The following is a 22902-nucleotide window of genomic DNA, read 5'->3' on the forward strand; positions in this document are numbered from 1 at the left end:
ATGTTAAGAGTATCCGCCTCACAAAATCCATCAAATTGCTTTAAGATGGCGTTTTGGAAAAGTTGGGAGAGTATTTATATCGTTTCACCCATCATTAAATTCGAGATGCCATGAGAAAGCTCTTGCATAAAAAGAAGTGGTTCCATAAACCTCAGCAATGCCAGCAACAGAACAGTGCCAACATCGTGAGAAAGCTTCACAACTTTAACACTTTCGGTAGGTATGCAGGTATAGTTTCCCATTAAAATTAATTTATGTGTTACAACATATATGTAGAATTATGCAGCTATATATAGTATTGGAACCTTTGTAAAACTACACGCTGTTTCATTTTGTTCCCAAAAATTTCGTTATAGTGTTTCTAAATACATTGAGCAAACTGATAATAGTAGTGGTGTAAAATAAATGTAAAGGTTGTAAATGTCGACCAAAATTTGCAATACCATTTCCTTGTAATGTGTATATGCCGAAACTAACACCTTTGTCGTATTCTCATGTTTTCTCAATCTGTAGATATCTGTTTAGAACAGAAATTTAAAGCAAATTTGTTGCTAGTTCATGAATTTCTTGCAAAACTATCCTCAACAATATATGGATTTAGCAACCTACACTAACATTTGGCCTTTTCGCTTTATTTTAATCGTAGGGAAACGCAATTCGTCAAGGGTGGTGCCTGCCGACAGCAAATAAACAAAGGCTGGAAACAAAACTCGTTTACCGCCAAAACAAAGGAAGAACCAAAAGAAGGAATAACATGTGTAATAGTGTTAGTCGAAAAAAGTAAAACTTATAAAGAAAATAACTTGAATTAATATCAAATAACATAATGTATCTTGTAAATGCAGATTATAAGTAACAGTTGCAACAAATATTAAGCATGCAATCTATTTCTAAAATGTTTTTAATGGGTTAAGTTGCCTACCACTAATCTCAGAATAAAAAGGTAAAGTCTGTCTCCGAGCCATGAGGCCCATACAGCCGGAGCTTATCCCGGTTTCCGTAGCATTAAGCGACTAGGAGTATTGCTACTCCCCCCTGGATGGGATGCTAGTCCATCGCAGGGTTACCCCCCAGCAGTAAATTCGCCGGTACCCATTTATACACCTGGGTGGAGAGAGGCACTGTGAGAGTAAAGTGTCTTGCCCAAGAACACAACGCAGCGCCCCGGCCAGGCCTCGAACCCGAGCCGTTCGACTCGGAGTCGAGCCGGGGACTCCCACATCTCAGAATAGTTTAGACAAAACACCTGCGAAATCCCCGTGACATAGCCCCTTGAAGTTCTGTCTTCTGCCTAGTGCAACCTAATCTTAGTATTAAGACATTCTCGAATATTTGACGACTTTAATTCAGCGAATTGGGCATGCCAAAGCTTTGCTGCTCTAGCTTGCGGAGATGTGGCTCGATATTCTGCTCTACAGCAACAACGTTTTACTAGAATAATCGGCCTTTTCTGCAGGCTACGGTCGATACGAGCTGCCCCTTGTAGTAGCTATGCTTTACATACGTCTTTTCTTGCACTTAACTGCAGTGTTTTATATCCCTTATAATCACTTACATCACTTTTTCTCTGAATATAATTTGCTTCCAATATACGCATCCAATAACCCTTTGAAACAAACGGAGGCCACATGATACAAAAATCCGCCACGCTACAATACACAGGAGTACCCAACGAATCCGCTCTACAAAATATCCGCTCTGCCAGCTGAACTTGAACTAGCTGGCAAATTTATGAATGAGATTGAGCGCTTGCTGGGACGGCTTTTTTAATAGCGATTGTAGCAGGGGGAAAATCAACCAAAATCTTTCTGTTGGCTAAAACAGAAGAAAAAACTCGCGGCAAAAGGAGAATTTAATAATGAAACGAGAAAGAAAAAAAGTAATTGTTAACTTTATACATGGCAAAAGAATGTTTTTTGTTGTTGCTGTTGTTTCGAATGTCCCAGTGGTTAGCTTGCGACCCAGGATGAAGGATTTTGTACCACGGAACGTATTTTCCAAAAATGCCTATGAACTAAGTAACTCAATTACTAACTATCGAATGTATAATGCGCTAGAAATGGATATTGCTCTATTTCCGAATACATTTTATCCATGTGTTCTTTACTCCAGACCACGTAGTTTCTTGTAATGGAAGGCGTTGGGTCAACTACCTTTACGCATGCCTGGAGAAAGTCGTCAGGGCAAGTGATCTCTATAAACTTGCAGATCTTAGACATGGATTCAACAGGGTTTGTCACGAGTTCAAGACCATTGACATCAAGTAGTCTATCTCCAAGAACCTCTCTGGCGATGGCACTTCCTTCAGCCCAGCGAAAGAACCGCTCCATGCTGTGCTCTAGTAACTTTGGATCATCGACCTTAAGAAGAAACCCAAAGATACACACAATTACACAATTATTAACACTACTGAATTCTAAAAACGAAAACATCATCTCATGCCTTTCACATAGGATTAATCCTTTAAAAAATATTTTTGCGTCATTTTCATTTTATTATTTTTGGTCTATCAGTATCCCAAACAGAGAGAACTTAAATTCCCTTCTCTGCCCACGCCCCTGAAAACAGGAAAAAATTTTCTTATTTCATTTACCGAGCTCAAAATGTCTATCTTCCATCTTCTCTACAGGACGTTTTCGACAATGCTGTTTCCAGTAGTACGAAGGAATGGCGAAGGTCCCCACGAACTCGTCTCCCTGTGTATTTCAGTGGCTAGAGCATCCGACCGGTGTGCGCAAGGCCCGTGAGTCGGGGACTGGAATTTTCTTTGTCCTTTACTCATAGCAAAAAGGGGAGAAGCCTCAAACCATGGGGCCACTACTGCTGGAGCTTATCCCGGTTTCCGTAGCATTAAGCGGCTAGGAATATTCCTACTACCCCCTGGATGGGATGCTAGTCCATCGCAGGGTACCCTTGCCAGCATTATGTCGCCGGTACCCATTCATTCACCTAGGTGGATTGAGGCACTATGACAGTTAAGTGTCTTGCCCAAGAACACAACACCGGGCCTCCAACGTTACACTCATGACAACCGTATAGAAAATTACATCTTCCTCAAACAACCAAAAAATATCTTACTTTCTTTGAATGGTCTCCAAACCTGCCTCCTTCCTGTTTGGTGTTTCGCAGAGTTATCGTTGAGATGATGTCGAATGGATTTCTTATCAGGTGTATAAACTTCACCTTGACTCCGTATTTCTTTTCAGTGTCATCTACCACTCTCGTTAGTTCATCCTTCGGAGTGCTCCGAAATACCCCGGATGTTAGCCAGGCAGTCTTATCACCAATTACCTAGGCAATTGTCAGACAAACAATAGAAAGTAAGAATAAATGTAGTTATTATATTATAAGGCTATAACACTTAACTATGTAAAATATACCTCCTGGCCGCCACTACCCATTTAAGTAAAAAAGAAGTCTGTTCACAGAATTCACAGTGCCATCTCCACATAGTGGCTCTTCTTGATCCCACTGATTCCAAATCTAATTGGAATTTAGTAGCGTTGGTTTGGTGGAGGGAGGAAAACTAGAAAATCCGGAGAAAAACCCTCGGAGCAAAGACGAAAACCAACAACAAACTCAACTCACATATGACGCCAGGTCCGGGAGTGATGGTGCGGGAGTGGGGAGGGAGCGTTCTTACCACTGCACCATCGCTGCCATTCCGTATATCACTGTGAAAGGTATACACTCCGCAAGGGTCAAACAATTTCAATCACTTTTGTTATAGAGGGATTTTCCATAACATAATTGGCGTATGGCATAGTTAAAGATGATTTGTCGTCTCGTTTTTTTTTTTTTTTTTTTTTTTTTTTAAGATTTAAACCTCTAAGTTCTGAATAGCTTATTACTTGCCAGCGCTTTGACAAAAAGAACCTGCTCCTAAAAAAAGCCCGATATATGTATATGTGTGCCCAAATACGTAGTGAGAAAATATTTAGTGGGGAAAAAGGGATGGCACAGTGGTACGAGCGCTCGTCTCTCACAAATGAGGCCCGGATTCTATTGCTGGCTTGCAACCAAGTGATAAAGCGGTCATGTTGGGGGTCAAAACAATAAAATATATTTCCGCAAAATTTACATGATAAAAAAGTAATTCCTAGCGGAGGGAATCGCTTTGTTCTTGTCCCCCAGCATGGCCACCGTGACGTCAGTTGCAAGCCAGCAATACCGGACAGGTGCCATACGTTGGTAAAGTTTGTTGTTTGTTCTCGCCTTGGCTCGAGGATTTTTTCTCCAGGCTCTACGGTTTTCAACCCTCCTGAAAATTCAACATTTTCAAATTCCAATAAGGTATACCAGAATAGAAAGCACACATTAAAACCAACTAGTGCTGATGTGGCTTCCTCTCTAAAAATGGTAATTTGTTTATGTATTTTTTACTTTGTTTATTTTAAATGACCGTTTTATCGTTTACATCTTTACGTATAAGGCCTTGACGAGTAAAAAAAAAAAAAAGAAAGCAGTAAGCAAACTGTGACGGCAACGGCAATGGGAACGTCACCAAACAAAAGGTTTAATGAGCAGAGCGATACCTATAGTTTTGAATCTTGGTACATTTCATAGCCTTTCTCTGCAGAACAACTACGTGAAATTACCAAATTCTGCGTATTTTGGACAACGTAAGCCACGACGGCTAATTTTTGCTTTTTCTATTTGGGGTTGAACGCTCTCTTTGAATATTCAGCGGGACTAGTATTTGAAGCGATAAATAAACAAAATACGTTCGGAAAATTGCAAGATTTTCAAGTAAAATATAAATTTATTTTTCAACAGACGTTGTCGTCGACGTTGCCGTCGTCGTTGCTTAAGCTCCCTATTATGCGTTCCCCGGGGGGAAGGAAAGGGGGGGTACTCCCTATAATGGTCTATACGGGGAGGCTCCGCCCGAAAGGGGTACATTTTTAAGGTTTCAGGTATATAAAAGGGTAGGGATTTTACGAGTTTAGGTATATGAAAGGGTATGGAAATCTGTCACTTAGGTATTTAAAAGGGCCTTTAATTAAAATATTTCGAATAGACGTAATTTATGGCTGTATTATTTTTTAATTTATTAAGCGCTACATAAAAATGACAAGAAAACGTCCTGTTTTAAGTCCAGTTTACGTCATTAGGTATATGAAAGGGGTACCTTTTTAGTTAAAGGTATACGAAAGGGGAACAATTCCTGTCAAAATGGTATATAAAAGGGTAAGGGGTTAGAACTCGGGGCGGAGCCTCCCCGTATAAACTTTTTTGAGTACCCCCCTCCCCCCGGGATGCGTTCACGGACGTAAACGCATGCTTTTCACCAAAGGCTATGCTTGCCTCAATGTACTTGTCATAAGCTCCTTGCCAGTACCCTTTCATCCAGAATCCAAAATGTGTTGTGTTTTGAAGATTGCCACTCATCACCATGCCTTTGCCACCTTTTAGAAACCCTTTGGAGCCTTGTACTAACAAATCAAACAACTCGCTTCTTTTAAACTCTCCTCCGTGCCTCAGGCGATAAAACAGATTCCTCTCATTTGCGACTATCATGTGAGGGTGCCCATCCAGGAGAGAAGCCAGCAGAGTATGGCGGCTTCTCGAGTATCCCACAAAAAATAACAGCGTATTAACGGTCTTGTACTCTTCTTTTTCGTCTTCTGGCATAAAATGCAACAAATAGTTTCAGAAAATAGCAACAGTACCTTTTTAAAGTCAAATAAAACAAATGAGACCGAACGCTATTCGGCACGATTTTCGTTGCCCCGAAAGATATTACCAAAAGCAATAAATCGATCCCTTATGGTAAAAATATTAGTAGTCTTACCAATTTCTGAATGACACACTAAATCGGCGTGTTCGAAGTTGTAATGGGTAGTTATTTTAAGCAGGTAAGGGCCTTTAGTTATTTTTAACAATGTTCTTTAACTGATTATTAATTCATTGTGTGAAGTTGGGGTCGAACTCTACTCCCTCAATTGGATCGTGATATCTTTACAACATTTTTCTGCTTTTTTAGATTTCATTTGTTTAAACAATAATGTATTTCATTGTCTCTAACCTTAGAGAAAAGGAGTGACCTATTTCTGTTAACTATTCTTTAGAATCCCCAAGCATCATTTCTATGCGGCACTCTCCCCATAATTTAGCCTCATGCACTTGTTCGGCCATTGTGACTTCTTGGTTTTCGATTTTATCTTTTTTCCACTTTAAGGACGCTCCGAATAGAGGTTTTATTTAATTTCAAAACCAGTTTTGATGTAATATAATGAAATCGTCGAGACGCCTTCCGCTACACTGACGTTTTGACCTTCCCCATTATGGTACATGGCTTGATAAATTAAAAGCGTTTTATCCATGTTAGCTTAGAAAAAATCGACAATACATCACGGCACCATCTTATTTAAGGCGATAGGTTAGTGTCTTGTTGTAAAAAAAAAGACAAGCTTGTTCCTAGTGCATTCGTTCTGCCCGGTCATGAGCGTCCTGCCAGTGGATACCGGTGGAAGGGAATGGTCTGGGAACAAAGCTGGAGACAGCGGACTTGCTGTAATGAACGCCTTTTTAATTCAAATACAATTGGAATAATCACCTGTTGCAATGTCATCCTTCCTGTCCTCCTTTTCAATTAACTTCTCGACTTTGTTTAACTCGGCATCGGAAGTTTCATCTTTGTTGGTTGAAGAGGAAACTGCAAGCAGGAAATATATTTCTAAATAGGTACATGTATTGTGAGCATTTATCGTTCAACAACTTTTCAATTTCTTGTTCGGCAAAGAAGCGTATCGACGAGCCATGTTTTTACGTTGCTGTGTTCAAGATGCCATTCACCTATTCTCGTCCCCGGAGCCGCTTGTACCTCTTTAAGCCGGCTGAGCCTGGAGCACGAGGTATCAAGAGGCTAGAATTGAGTTGATCGGCTAGATTTTTACAAAGAGAATTAATTTAAATCTAGCCAATAAAAACAAATGCAGGTTAGTAAATAATTTGTAGGTTGTGCTGATTACCAGAATTAACTGTAGGTTTATAGCCACCGAGAAACCAGATTGTGACTACAATTTACCTACTGTAATTCAATAACCCCCCCCCCCCCCCCCCCATCAAGAGCAATACATATCGCTGTCACACTTGCACTAAGGTAAAAAGGTAAGGTCTGTGTCCGAGCCAAGTGGCCCATATAACCGGAACTTATCCCGGTTTCCGTAGCATTAAGCGACTGAGAGTATTGCTACTCCCCCCTGGATGGGATGCCAGTCCATCGCAGGGGTAACCCCTAAGCAGTAAATTCGCCGGTGCCCATTTATACACCTGGGTGGAGAGAGGCACTGTGAGAGTAAAGTGTCTTGCCCAAGAACACAACGCAGCGCCCCGGCCAGGGCTCGAGCCTGGGCCGTTGGACTTGTAGTCGAACGCGCTAACCACAGGCTACCGTGCCTCCCCAATTGGCACTAAATGTGGAGGTAAATATATTGTCATTATTATGGGACCTCTTACCAGGTTTTTCTCTTGTGATGTTCGTGAAAACGTAAATAGCTGCTCCTATAAAGGCTAGGCTAAGTATGAATAAAAAGCGACTGCGATACATATTCGTCACACGCATGCTTGTATGGCTTCCTGGAGAAAAGAAACAACAAAATACTTCGTTAAATTCCTTACGCCGCTGTCCAAGCGATGGCAAGATACGTAAGTGGCGAAGTCGCGAGAGGTATGAGCCTGAGGAAGAGGTTTCTTATGCTTTCCTCCTTAATCTCCCTTTTTCTCGCAGCGTCATCGCTCATTGTCGGTGCTTCGCTATAGGCCTTATCACGGATTTCGACGCCATCTCGACGGGTAGGCAACGCGGTTAGAAATCACAGTGTTTGTATGGGAATCCGACAGCAATTATCTTTTACAAAAATTGAATTCTGGACAACTTATGAATTGTAAAGTTAGGATACTAGGCAAAAGTTTATATTCAACAAGTTAAAATTTGAAGGATGTATCTTCGCTAGAAAGCGTTCAGTTACGTTTTAATTTCCCATACATTTGTCTATGGTTTTCCCGGGAACCGCGTTACAGGCAAATGTATTTGAAGTAAAAAAAACTTAACGCTTCCTAGCCTAGTTACATCCTTCGAACTCGGTGAATACAAACTTTTGCCTAGTAAAGTAAATTTACAATTCATAAGTTGTCCAGAATTCAATTTTTGTAAAGGACATTTGCCGTCGGATTCCCTATTTGGTCGAAAACTATGGTAAGGCCTATTTTGCCGAAACGTGAAAAAACCGTCGCCTTTGCAGGCCAACAACAAATTATAAAATTGTACTTTCTCATTTCTTCTTTCATCTAATATATATAAAAAAAATAAAGATCCTTTTCGAGTTCTAAACTGCTAAATACTGAAGTAAATAAATCATGTTAGGAATATGACAACACATTGGTCTAAAAAATACGGGGTCTGGGGCGACGGAGAAAATTCGGAAATTCTCCGGACAACACATAAGACATTGATCCATAGCAAAAGATAATTATATTTGTCACGAATTTGATGCAAGGGCGCCGCTTTTGTGAATTTCTGTTCGTTTATGTATTCCGTGCGTTAATTGTTCATATACATGTACATATACATGTCATCCTTCAAGGAACGAAATAAGTTCTCTTAAGGTTATATTACCTCTTTATTCGCACAGAAAAAAAGGCCGACCCGCGTCATATTAAAGCGCCCACCTCGAATAAGCGCCCAGCCTCGAATAAGCGCCCACCTCGAATAAGCGCTCACTCTCAAGGTCCAAAAGTTTAATAAGCGCCCAGGGGCCCGTTTCTCGAAGGTCCCGGTAAGTTTTCGCACCCGAAAAGCCATAGCAAAATCCTGAACCTTAGGATTATATAGCTGTTTTATTCCATGATATTTTGAATATAAAAGGATGTTCCCTTCATACAAAGTTTCAGACCTATAGACTTCTCTGTTTTTAAGATACAGGTGACTAAAAATGGCTTAACGGGCCCGAAAAGTTTCTGGGGCTTTAGAGAAACGCGCCCCAGGGCGCTTAATCGAAAAAATACGGTAAGTACTATTATCAACTGCGTCTTGCTGACTACAAAATGAAAAATTGGTAAAAACAAAATATTCGGTAAGATGAAGGGCTTGTTACGTATATATATTAAAATTTAGTCGTTCAATTAAGGACAAAAAAAAGGCAGGAAGTCTAAATTATTGTCGAAACGCCTCCGTATCATAGCATCAAACAATTAAATATAGAATCGCATAGCTAGGAGAATTCTCGCCATCTGATTGGCTATCGAGGCGAGGTATTCAGAGTGGAATTGCGACTTGAAAGCGAGGTTGACCGATATTACACCGTAGCAACGCGTAGCTTCACATAACAACGTACGAAAAATTGGAATCGATCTATGTTTTCAAAACTATTTTCTCAGTTTACGAAGCAAAAACCTGAACGAGGCGAGGAAGCATAAGATTTTCCTTGTTTAAATTTCAATTCGGCTTTCTTTCGAGCAGCGGTTAAACATTTTCTTTCACCGCATGAGTGAAACGGAGAATAAAAATGTCCGTATCGTGTGGACAAACTGGCGAGTAAATAGCAGTTACGCTTACACGACCACTGTAGAAACCTTCACTAAAAGAAAGAAATACTACAAATTTCTCGTGTAAAAGAACAGTTGGTTATTTTGTTGAAGTAATACTGTTGATAGTTTGACAGTAATGCCGTGTTCGTACAATAAAATCTAAACGGCGAAACGAAAGAAAACAATGACAAAAACTGCGTGTTGTAAACTCGATGAAGACAGGTTATAGAAATTGTTTTGTGGTGAAAAGCTCCAAAATTTCGATAAAGAATGACTTCTTACATTCTTTAACTGATACTCACGATGCGAAAAGCGGTTTCTGGACATCAACAAAACGTACACACAGCAAACCAGCGACTTATTGTGCTTGCGAAGCGACCCGCTAATAGCGGGTTATTCAAAAGCAGTCTTGCTCTTTCTAAGAAATTGTCTGCGATGGTCTTAGACATTTAGCTTATAAATGTCGAATTTTAATTGTTATATTATTCCAAGGTACTTACTTTATTCCCGGTCCACGCTTCCTTCAAACCTTTATTCTTGACGTTGTTGAATGTTGAGTGCTTTTCACGATGCATGTTGTCTACTTCTTTCAGGCCGAAGAGATAAACGATTTCATAAGTTTGTCTTGCTGATGAGTCGAAAACTTAAAATAGATGTTCGAAAAACAAGAATGTTCTGTAAAATACTACCATTCCGTCGTTAAAATGGTTAAAAGCTTGTGTGAACGATCCGCGAGGTTCAACTGATGAAGTTTTGTGATCGATTTTAGCTTGACTCCGATTCGCTGGTTCATGACAGTTGATTTGTAATGGCTTCCTGAGCGCGCGGTAAAAATTGCAACATTCAGCCATAAACAAAAAAGAAATTGAGTTTTCTTTTCTATTCTAAAAAGGCTATGCGATTCAAGGAAAATCCACTACCTACTTGAAAAACCGATATCGCACGAATCGCTTCGCGATTCGTGCGATATCGGTTTTTCGCGTGAAATTTAACGTGGAATTCCCTCGTCAGGTAGTGGATTTTCCTATAGAATCTAGCTAAGAGAATTCTCGCCATCTGATTGGTTATCGAGGCGAGGTATTCATATACGTAATTGGACTACATGCTGTCCAATTTGGAAATAATTTGATGAAAAAAATTCAGAGGGCAGCCAAAATTGGACGAGGCCGTAGGCCGAGTCCAATTTGGCTGTCAGAGGAATTTTTTGAATCTAATTATTTCCAAAATTGGACAAGCATGTAGTCCGGTTACATATTAATTATATAGCTTGTAGTCAGTCAATCCAGCATAAACAATAAACTTATGTCCAGAAACGTACGGGAAAAGCATTCAACAATAGTAGGCATAACACAGCACATGCAACTCACTCAGAGCATTGTCTTCACAAATAAAACTTAAACAAAACAGTGCAATTTTATTCACCTGAGTTTGCGAAGCTTGCTACAAAGTGAGTGAAAACACCAACCTCGTCCCCAGGGCCTTCTCGGTAAATGGCAGTCGTTACCAACCTCGTCCCCAGGGCCTTCTCGGTAAATGGCAGTCGTTACGAGATGACCCTGGCCAAGGCTGATATAACGGCATCGCAGAGTGGTCTATTCTAACCTCAATCCTGATTGGTTCATGTAATCCAAAACAAATATGGCGGAGGGGTCGATTTTTCTTGGAATTTAAGCCATTTACAGCTGGAAAGGTAAGTCTTTTCCAATATATTTATAATTCTCAAGATTCAAATAATTCGGTAGAAGTAGAAGCGTTAAATTCACTTCATTGCGAACTTTTCGCTTTGCTGTTTTGACTGTTTTATAACTTAATATTCCTGCCGAAAGTAGAACCTAGTACTGTCGGAAAGTAACATTCAAGATGAAAGAGTCATTTCGACACCGGGCTGCAGCTATGTACGAGATGCAAATCTAAAACGTAAAGGAATTTCTGCCCGTCGTAGACATAGTTGGACCTAAAGTGCTCGTGTTCTTTTTCGGAGGAAATTCGATTTCAATTTGTCGCGTTCGAACACATATCATCACCCATTCACTGTCTGCATTCTTCCGAATATGATATTGGTGCTTTCTAAGGGTCTGTTCTCATTATGAATTTATTTATACCACTCCTTTTTTGTAGGTCCTTATACAAGTGGTGGACGTGTTTTAAATCATGCTCAAGTAGTACTGGAGAAAATAGGTGACCAAAGGAGATAAATTAAGCGTGTTAATAAGAGATCTATTAAAATATTAATTAATTAATGTGAAGGATAAAAAAACTTTGGTCAATTTAATTTCTTTAAAAAATTAAAGTTGTATCGTGTACTGTTCTCAGAATATGTTGTCTCAGACTTGCTTGCTTTCCCTTTTACAGTTACCTCATGATCAGTAAAGGCTGATTGCAAACATGACAGACAGAGTATATTGAAATTTAAAAACAATTTGTAACAAAATATTTCTGATGAAACTTGAGGTATTTGAAAATGTGATCAAACACTTAAATGAGACTAAAAAAGAGAACAATCAGGAAAATAAAACTACAAAATATGTTCTTTGTGAGGTCATTTACCTATCTCACTGTCATAGTTTTGATTTGTCTTAAGGTTCCCTAAATGGATATTTTATAAGGAAAACCTTATCAGTGTACTGTTTTAACGTGGCTCATTGCACATCAAAACCTGAAAGCATTGTACTGTGGAAATGTTTGGGAAGTCATGTGTCACTTGGATGATGAAGCCCAGCCCTGTTTGCCCCAGCAGGGGTACTTAGGGTTTCAAGTGACGGGGATGATAGAAGGATTTTTTTGGGTTTGACAGTTTCGGTTCCGGGATTTTTTTGGGTAGGAAAATTTGTATTTTTTTTTAATAAAAATAAGGGAATTTTTGGGTATTAAATACGAACTAAAGATGTGTGGTAGTGCTTTGGCTGCATAGTTCTGCAAATAAAGTACAAACTAAAGTACTTTTCTGTTGATTTTTGGGGGTTAATTTTTGGTCCAGGGATTTTTTTGGGCTTCTGTGGGAAGCCCTAGGGATTTTTTTGGGTCTTGATTTTTGCGCTCATTCGATCATCCCCGTCACTTGAAATCCTGAGTACCCCCTGGGCTGTTTGCAGCCTTTAAAGCCTATGCTAGATAAGATGCAAAACATTTCTTCCTTTCACAAGATTTGCTATTTTCCAAAAACTTTGCTGTGGCAGTGCATTGCTTTAACAGTTCATGCTTTTTTTAATTTCAAGTATTATTTTCTAATCTTTTTCATGCCAGCAATAGCTACTTAAGGCCAAAATGGCTCTGATTTCTTTACCCTATCCCAGACAAAATTGGTTAAAACCCCTCCTCCACATACAGCAATACGCGCCTATGTAGAGCTTCAAATTAGATATTATGTACCACCTTCACTCTCTTGTGATAAAACAGGCAGCATTTTTTTGAAACTAACAGAACATGATCATCATAAAATTAATATTTACAAGGCTGAAAAGTGATTAAAGTCCACAGATGCCATCTACGCAAAAATCCATTTCACTCTCTTGAGTGATTAATTATTTGCACAGCACAATCTTTTTACAAGTATGGGATCACTGGAGGCCAAATGATCCAACAATGGCATTCAGAACTAACAAGTCTATTCTTATGTTTTAGAGCTCTTTTCATGGGAATAAACAGTGTCTGTGTGGACAGTCTCACAAATTTTAAAGATGACTGTTTTGAGTCAAAACAATTTTTTTGCTCCTGTTTAAAGAGTGTAGCTGGGGGTTGAGGCATGGGGCGCCCTTGACATCCCTCTGTGAGACAATTTAAGAAGCGAGCGTAAATTGTTTTTAGGTATTTTAAAACAGGAATTTTCTACACAATGCCATTTTGGAATTTATGACATCAATGTATTGCCCATTTGTTTCACGCAAAGAATGCATGCTTCCTAACAATACAGTGGAAACACACTGATGTCAAAAAGTCCAAAAATTATGGCAACATGTGGGAAATGTAAAAGTGATCATCTTTTAGCATTTTGTATTCTGATAAAATGTTAAATCATCCTTCTCCTGTAAAATTTGTGATTTAGACATCATTTCAAGCAACACAACATTAACTAGCCTGCCATATGTGGTCACAGGTGTAGTCCCAAGTTCTACACCCTGTTTAAGTCTATTATGTGCATAATTATTATTATGGGCAGCCGCCGGAGTTCCACCAGCTACTTGATTTTTGTCACCAGTTTAATGGTCGTAGCAATCAGCTTGTAAGAAACAAGCTTGGCTTGTCACAGTCGCCTACTCTTCCAGTTGCATAACATCTTTGAAATGAAAGTGTCAATATTTTAAACTGCTGTGGTAAAAAAGTTAAAACTAATTCCAGAAGATTACAGTTATGTGGGTTCACCTGTTTTGATGTACAAAATAGCCACTCAAGTGGATGTAAATATCTCAAAATTTCAGTTAGAACTTCACCTCATGTAAAAGTTTGTAAAACAAAGTGAAATTGGCCTCAACTAAGGTAAGCTTCAAACATGTATAAATTTGAGTTTAAGCTTTCAGGGAGAGCGATTGCAGAATACCCGGTCACTTCATTTACATGTGTCCGAATGCTTTAAAGAATGAGGCATAACACAACAGGCACTTTGTTATTCAATGAGATGCAAAAGAGTGGCCGGGTATATGGCCATAATATGGATATGGATATTTCATAATTTCAGTTACAACTTCACCTTATGTAAAAGTTTGTAGAACAGAGTGAACTTGGTCATATAAAAGCGAAAATGTATGAGTTTAGTTAAAGCTTTTAGGGTCAAGGTTATGTGTATCACTGTAATAAGTTAGAATGAATTATAAAGCAGAAAAATTTGCCACCGAAATCGATTGATATGTTGATCATACATTTGTAGGGTATTAAGCACACATTTTGCCTCTTTACCTATAAGCAGCTAAGTTTTAGTTTCTCTTGCACTCAATCAAAATACAGAAAGTAAATATATTAAGACTTAAATAACAGTACATAGACTACATAAGCTTACAGACTGTGTAACATTTAATTTTTTTACTTTCCGTACCTTCCCGATTCTCATACCTCACGGTCTACATTCGAACACCTGGCGAAAATAACAGGGTTTTCAAAACAAGCGGGCAGCCGCCGGAGTTCCACCAGCTACTTGATTTTTGTCACCAGTTTAATGGTCGTAGCAATCAGCTTGTAAGAAACAAGCTTGGCTTGTCACAGTCGCCTACTCTTCCAGTTGCTGACGCCTACTTCAACATTTTGAAATCCCTGAAATAATATCTATGCTTTACGAAGTAATCACTGCGTCCTGCATGAAGTTTACGCCCTCAAACGCCGTCGAAGAGTCAATTCGAATTCAAACTGGACCGCCATTTTGTTTTGGCTTCTCTGAAAAGTCACGTGACAAAAATCTCCAAGATTTTTGGAGATTTTGTACCACGTGACCCAGCCTTTGCCAGGGTCTTCTCTCGACGAGCCGCCATTTTGAAAACTCGTCGCCGAGAAGGCCCTGGGGACGAGGTTGTGAAAACACTGCATCAATCAATGAAAAGCGTAAACAAAGTGTCCGAAGAGCTTTACAACTTCTTGAATCTGACATACTCCTTTCCACTATCTCGTTCGTACTTCATCGCCGTCTTTTCTTTTCGAATTTCAGCAAAAAACGACAAAGAATTGCATCTAGCTCATGCCTCACGGCGATGAATATCTGACAGATTTCTCGCTTCGCTTCGCTGCATTTACGTTTACCCAAGTTTTGTACTATTGGAGGTGTTTTGCTCTTGGTTTTTGCTTCTTAGTGTAGCAAGCTCCTCTTCTGACAACGTAGAAAATTTCTCTTTGTTGTTTCTATTGCTGAAAAGCTCAAAAGGAATAGAAAAACGTAGCAAACTTGCTCCATAAAATTCCGCCATTGTCGACTCACAATGCGACCAGTTTACAGCGCTGACGCTATGCTTTGTGCTAATTGGCTAATATCCATCACATGTTGTGTTTTCTTCGATTTGATTGGCCGAGACGAAACTGTCCAATTGTGAATTTTACCAAAAAATCCTAATTGAAACTATCCAAATTTAATCCCAAATTGGACAGTTCCCAGAAATTAAGGAAAAATAGCTGACAATATAGGATTTACTGACGGCTATATAATTAAGAGTGGAATTGCGACTTGCAAGCGAGGTTGAGCGATATTACACCGTAGCAAAGCGTAGCTTCACATAGCAACGTACGCAAAATTGAAATCGATTCATGTTTTTAAAACTATTTTCTCCGTTTACAAAGCAAAAACCTGACCGAAGTGAGAAAGCAGAAGATTTTCCTTGTTTAATTTTCAATTACGGCTTTCTTACGAGCAGCGCGCAGTTACAGTAAACATTTTCTTTCACCGCATGACTGAAACGGAAAATTAAAATGTCCGTACCGTATGGACAAACTCGCGAGTAAATAGCAGTTACTCTTACACGACCACTGTTGAAACGTTAAAAGAAATAAATACTACAAACTTCTCGTGTAAAAAACAGCTGTTTATTTTGTTAAAGTATTAAATACTGTTGATAGTTCGACAGTAATGCCGTGTTCGTATAACAAAATCTACACGAAACGAAAGAAAACAAATTAGCAATAGTAATTGGACTGAGTGGAGTACGATTCAGGGAGATAATCGGGCGAGTAATTTCAAAATCGGCCGAGCGCGCAGTGCGAGACCGATTTGAAATTACGAGCACGATTACTCTCTGAATTGTACGACACGAGGTCCAATTACTAATTAATCGTGTCAATAACAAAATTCGAGGTTAGGAAGTCTTTAGGAACCTTTTCTGTAAGAAAAAGTCAAAGGTAAATTCAATTGGTTGCACACAAAGTTAGAAAACAGCAAGAAAAAAAAACATTCAAATAAGCGTGATTGACGCGCGGATAGCGTAGGTGTCCAATTACAGGTATCCAATTTGAAGTTGCTCAAATTGGATACCTGTAATTGGACACCCACGTGATCGCGCGCCGATTACGCGACAAATAGGCGCGCGCAGAACCAATCAAAATCGAGAATTTTGTTATAGACACAATTACTGCGTGCTGTAAACTCGAGTAAAACAAAAGATAGTTTTATAGAAATTGTTTTGCAGTGAAAAGCTCCAAACTTTTGATAGAGAATGACTTCTTACATTCTTTAACTGATACTCACGATGCAAAAAGCGCTTTCTGGAAATGAACAAAACGTGCACACAGCGAACCAGCGAACTATTAAATGTGCTTGCGAAGCGACCCGCTAATAGCGGGTTTTTCGAAAGCAGCCTTGCTCTTTCCTAGAAATTGTCTGCGATGGACTTAGACCTTTAACTTATAAATGTCGATTTTTAATTGTTAAGGTATCCCAAGGTACTTACTTCATCGTTCCACGCCTCCTTTAGTAAAGTTGTTGAATGTTCAGTGCTTTTCACTACGGATGAGTGTTATCTACTTCTTTCACAGGCCGAAGAGATAAAAGATTTCTTAAGTTTGTCTTGTGCTGATGAGACGAAAACTTGAAATAGATGTTCGAAAAACAAGAATGGTCTGTAAAATACTACCATTCCGTCGTTAAAATGGTTAAAAGCTTGTGTGAGCCGTTGAACCGCGAGGTTCAAATGAAGTTTTGTGATCGACTTTAGCTTGACTCCGATTCGCTGGCTCATGACAGTTGATTTGGAATGGCTTCCTGAGCGCGCGTTCAGCCATACACAAACAAAGAAGAAATTGGGTTTTCTTTCTATTCTAAAAAGGCTATGCGATTCAAGGAAAATCCATTACCTGACTCGTGAATTCCACGTTAAATTTCACTTGAAAAACCGATATCGCACTCATCGCTTCGCAATTCGTGCGATATCGTTTTTTCGCGTGAAATTTAACGTGGAATTCCCTCGTCAGGTAATGAATTTTCCTATAGAATTTGACCAGCATTATAGGGGTGCGAAAAATGTCGGCTTCGAAATGAACTGTGTTTTATTATGTTTCACTGAAGGAAATAAGTCCCAGTTCAGTTTCTGGTTTAAAAATAATTTCCTTTGAAATTGATTATAACTTAGAGGTGGCCAGTTTAACGCTAGGAATTGTATAATCTATTTATTTAATTGTAAACAAATATTGGATTCTTTTGCTGTGCCGCCTATCCTCTAATCTAAATCATTACAAAGCTCGAAAAATAGAAGCGGCTTTTGTAAAACACGACTATTTTTCTATTTCCTTTTATATATATATATATATATATATATATATATATCATCACAAGCATCCAACGCTTTCCATCTTCATAGAAAATTATAACTTTATCACAAATGAAGACATTTTTTTTCATATCCCCACATTCCACACGATGAGGGATTAGAAGCTTTAAAAGAAGCGCTTATGAATTCGGTTGAGGCGGAGCGGGAGGGAACATTGAATGAGGATATTGTAGCGTTTGCGGATTTGGTATTGAAGAGTAATAACTTTGAGTTTAATGGTGGACATTATTTACAAAAACGAGGAACAGCAATAGGAACGAGGATGGCGCCTTCTTACGCAAACATTTTCATGGACAGACTAGAGAGAAGTTTGATACAAAATGCGGAGTTCAAGCCTCATACTTGGTGGAGGTATATAGACGATATATTTATTGTTTGGACTGAGGGTGAAGAGAAACTAAACGAATTTATTGATTACTTAAACAATGCGCATGGCACGATTAAATTTACTTCGAAGTGGTCAAGAGACGAGATCGAATTTTTGGATGTGAGAGTGATTAATGAATCGGGAAAACTGGAAACGGATGTGTATGTGAAACCAACGGATAGTCACCAGTATCTGCACTATAGCTCATGTCATCCTGGGTCGTGCAAAAGAAGTATACCGTATGCGCAAGCAATGAGGCTACGACGAATTTGTTCGAAATCGTCCTTTTTCGAAAAGAGAGCGAAAGATTTGGTGCTTTTCTTAACCAACAGGGGCTACAAGAAAAGTTACGTCGAGAGCCAAATACAGAGAGTAAGAAGCAAGACCAGAGAGGAGTTTTTGACAGGAAATCATCAAACGCGCAAGACAAAAACACCGTTCGTGGTGACTTATCATCCGGGATTGCCAAACTTAAGCAGGATTCTTAGGGACTTACATCCAGTGTTGCAGTCATCTAACAGATGCAAGAAAGCTATCAAAGATGTTCCATTAATAGCATTTCGAAAACCTAAAAGCCTTGGTGATTATTTGGTGAGAGCAAGAGTGAATAATCGTGAACGTGGAGACTACAGGCCCGGCACATGTAAATGTACATCCAGAAGATGTGAAGTTTGCAAATACATCGATGAGAACGGTCGTTTTAAGAGCTCGCAAGACAATAGAAGTTATTCGATCAATTACAACCTTAATTGTAACTCTAGTTATGTAGTTTACTTAATTACGTGTAAGAAATGTTCGTTGCAGTATGTGGGCTCCACAACAACGAAATTTAGACTTAGGTTTAATAACCACAAGTCTAGAGTTAGGCGACACGAAATGTTCACGCAGGCCGAGAAAAGGGCTGATGATCTTTTGTACAGACATTTTTGTAGTGAAGGACATAATGGACTAAGCGACATTAAGATTCAATTGATAGACCGGGTTAATGGAGAACAACAGTTGCGAGAAAAGGAGGGTCAGTGGGCTTATAGACTGAAAACTCTAGATCCGAATGGATTGAATGATAATGATTTTTTCTTTGTACAAAATAGGCGCTCGAGACGTACGTAGATTTATGTAAAGTTAGTTAGGCGCGCATGCGGGGAGTAAACGAATTATTGTAGGCGCGCGCGTGGTCGCCAATTTGAAACTTGTTAATGTAGTATGGCGCGTGCAGGGCAACGGTTATTTACCCTGAAGAAGACGCCTATAAGGCGTCGAAATATAGGTAAAAAATGAAAAAAAATTCTTTTTGTGATAGTTTTTTATATATATATATATATATATATATATATGACTAGTTTTTCCAGAGCGAAATCTGATGGAAACTTTGAAAAGCAACTTAACAAAAATACTAACTATGAAGGCTAACAACAATAAAATTATGTTTTAAACAAGCCTTTTCGGAATAAAAGAACGCTAAATTGTAAAGGCAGATTCTCAGACGATCCGAAATCGCTCGAGGGAGCGTGGCCAACTAACTTTTATACCATGCCAAGAAAATACAGCCAACAGAATACAGGAAAGCCGTGTATATTCACGGTATTCAACCCAACCTTCCCATAGTGCGCTGCGACTGTATTCTCGATGAAATTTAGTAAGCGTATTTTCTATGATGGTATAAAATAGTTACACAACACTTTCTCGTGGTATACTATGGAATATCCCACTTGTCACTTGTATTTTCTTGGCATACACACTCGCCTAAAGGCTCGTGTGTATACCGAGAAAATACAAGTGACTCGTGGGATATTCCATAGTATACCACTCGAAAGCGTTGCATAACTAGTATTTAGTCGTTTCTACACTAACTTAGGGCAAGCCTGGGGGCGGAATGCTCCTATATACACAAACAAACAGTATTCATGAAACGGCCGCCACATGTCCGGCATGCATGTCCTAGAATTTAAATTTTTGCTTCCTGAGAACAATTGGAATATGTATATAACATTTGACTAGCCTTTTGGTGGACGTTAAAAACATCCCTGGCGAATAACTAGGAATTTGTTTTACATGTACTTTGTGGTCCGAAAATTACGACAGAATAGATCATATCTTTGCGTTTACGCCGCAAATTAAAAGAAGGGGTCATGAATGGTCTCTCAAAATGTCGCAGTGCTCGCAATGCTCGCAAATGCTCGCAAAATTTTAGTGGGTGCTCGTTTGCTCGTGCTCGCACAATTTTACAAGTGCTCGCATGCTCGGTTTTTAGTGAAGGTAGGTTTTTGAAAAGTGCTCGTTGCTCGCAAGGCCAATTTTTGTCAATGCTCGTGCTCGCAAAGAAAAACGCTGTGCTCGCATGCTCGCAAATGCTCGCAAAGACCATTTGATACCCCTAAAAGAGGGTCTGAATGGGGTACGTTAACCGACTACCGACAAAGGGCGAAAAATATAACCGACAACCGACAAAGTAATAAAATTTTAACTGACTACCGACATGTGGATCCCCCATTCTGACCCTCTTAAAAGGTCTTTCAATCCTTAAATATTGAAAAGAATAATAAGAACTGCGTGATACGTTAATTCGTTTGTTTGTACTGAATTAAATGATGAAGTTGAGCCTTTTTTACTTGCAAAGGGACGGTTTAGAACAAAACATAAGTGAGAGTAAACCGACACCAAAAAATAATCAGCTGAAAAAATTTGTTGATTTTGACTTGATCAATTGGCCTTCTATAGGAATAGGTCAAACATTTCTGGCGTATAGTAAGATAAATGCCTTTACAAACAACTAAAAGAGAAAAAAAAGAAAATGAAAGCTTACTAAAAATCTAGCAGATACTGTTTTAGGACTAACCTCAAGAGGATACGCTCTACGACCGGTGTCCACACTTCGCTCGTTGTTGAACACGAATGAAATAATTTACGAAAATGGAACATCTCTAAGCAACACTCGAAAATGCTTGAACTGAAAGACGTTTTAATTCTTCCATGATATATTCGAACAACAATGCCCAGGATAAACCTTCTAATCTACTCATACTAACTTCATGCAAAAAAAGTCGATATCTCGAAAAGATCTCTGATTAAGTACTGTTATCAACCGGGGTCCTGCTGACTAAAAATTAAAAAAATTGGTAAAAAAAAATTGGTAAGATATAGGGCATTTAAAGTAAATATATTTAAATTTAGTCGTTCAAGAACGAAAGGGATGAAGTTTAAATTATTGTCAAAACGCCGCGGTATCATAGCACCAATTTATTGAATATAGAATTTGACTCGTATTACGGAGGTGCGAAAAATGTCGGCTTCGAAATGAACTTTGTTTTATTCTGTTTTATTTAGTAAAGCCAATAAATCCCAGTTCAGTTTCTGGTTTTGAAATACAGTCGAAGCTCTCTTAACGGACACTCTCGTAAGCGGACAGCTCTACTTACGGCCACTTTGTTAGAAACCCCGTTTCTACTCCCATACAAACTCTGTATTTTTACATTCTCGTAAGCGGACATTCCCGTTAGCGGCCGCGGACACTTTCAGTGATTACGACTTAGATTTTTTCTTTATTTTAAAGCTCCCGTAGGCGGACACCCCAAAGAAAATCTTATTTACAACCTCTGTATCTTGTTTTTATCAATCAACTTCACATCGTCATTCGTCACAACGATTTAACAGTAATTACAGTACCATATTTCAGTGCTTGTTTTGTTGTCATCCATGACCGTCCGGTTATTGTTAGCTGGGCAAGCTCCCGTAAGCGGCCATCTATCCCCTACACCTCGGGTGGCCGCGTACGCGAACCATTCTCGTAAGCGGCCAGTTCCAGTTACGGAAACTTTTTTCGCGTCCCGAGGGTGTCCTCTTACGAGAGCTTCGACTGTAGTTTTACTTTGAAATTGATTATACTTGGAGGTAGCCAGTTCAACGCGCTAAGAATCGTATAATCTATTTATTTCATTTTAAACAAATATTGACTGTTTTGCTGTGCTGCCTAGCTTGAAATTGACGATCAAATTTTTAAAGCACTTCCATTACTGAAAAAATTAAATCTAATCTTTATCATTAGCTCGAAAAATAGAAGCAGCTTTTGTAAACCATGACTATTTTTATTTTTATTATTTCTTTTTAAAATATATATAAATGACTAGTTTTTCCTCAATATCTAATTAGTGGGACTTCGAAAAGCAAACTTAACACAAATTACTTAATATGTATTTCCCCCGACAGGCTAACAACAATGAAAATTATTATTTTAACAAGCCAATTTTCGGAATAAAAGAACACTAATAAAATTGTAAAGGCAGATTCTCAGACGATCCGAAATCGCTCGAGGGAGCGTGGCCAACTACCTTTTTACCTTTTTCTGCACTAACTTAGGGCAAGCCTGGGGGCGGAATGCTCCTATATACACAAACAAAAAGTATTCATGAAACGGCCGCCACATGTCAGGCATGCATGTCCTAGAATTTAATTTTTTGCTTCCTGAGAACAATTGGAATATGTATATAACATTTGACTAGCCTTTTGGTGGACGTTAAAAACATCCCTGGCGAATAACTAGGAATTTGTTTTACATGTGCTTTGTGGTCCGAAAATTACGACAGAATAGATCATATCTTTGCGCATACGCCGCGAATTAAAAGGTCTTTCAATCCTTAAATATTGAAAAGAATAATAAGAACTGCGTGATACGTTGATGCGTTTGTTTGTACTGAATTAAATGATGAAGTTGAGCCTTTTTTACTTGCAAAGGGACGGTTTAGAACAAAACATAAGTGAGAGTAAACCGACACCAAA

At 39.0% G+C, this 22902-nt stretch overlaps 1 protein-coding gene and 1 long non-coding RNA gene across 2 annotated transcripts in view; one reads left to right on the top strand and one right to left on the bottom strand.

Annotated features, from left to right (window-relative positions):
• LOC144642854 (uncharacterized) overlaps nt 1-12058 on the top strand; it is a 40460-nt gene extending 28402 nt beyond the window's left edge. Inside the window, exon 2 of the long non-coding RNA XR_013568800.1 lies at nt 11051-12058. This is a non-coding gene — a long non-coding RNA (uncharacterized LOC144642854). The remainder of the gene's footprint in view (nt 1-11050) is intronic.
• Nucleotides 1856-21005, bottom strand: LOC144642811 (uncharacterized). The gene is made up of 6 exons (XM_078501899.1): nt 20966-21005; nt 7462-7581; nt 6560-6658; nt 5308-5627; nt 3079-3291; nt 1856-2360 (listed from the first exon to the last, which is right to left on the bottom strand). The coding sequence occupies exons 2-6, from the start codon at nt 7565-7567 to the stop codon at nt 2031-2033; spliced, it is 1068 nt and encodes a 355-aa protein (XP_078358025.1). The 5' UTR covers nt 7568-7581; nt 20966-21005; the 3' UTR covers nt 1856-2030.
• Between the last annotated feature and the right edge of the window lie 1897 nt (nt 21006-22902).

Source organism: Oculina patagonica, chromosome 2 (genome assembly GCF_052425735.1).
Source record: "Oculina patagonica isolate OP01 chromosome 2, crgOcupat, whole genome shotgun sequence".
In the NCBI taxonomy this organism is placed as follows: Eukaryota; Metazoa; Cnidaria; class Anthozoa; order Scleractinia; family Oculinidae; genus Oculina; species Oculina patagonica.

Excerpts from the sequence above, each read along its gene's own strand:
- LOC144642811 (XM_078501899.1), bottom strand. The coding sequence starts at position 7,567 with ATGCGTGTGACGAATATGTATCGCAGTCGCTTTTTATTCATACTTAGC. Across the intron at positions 5,628-6,559 it reads GAAGGATGACATTGCAACAG|AAGACGAAAAAGAAGAGTAC; the intron begins GTGATTATTCCA and ends ATTTTATGCCAG. Across the intron at positions 3,292-5,307 it reads CTTATGACAAGTACATTGAG|GTAATTGGTGATAAGACTGC; the intron begins GCAAGCATAGCC and ends ACAATTGCCTAG.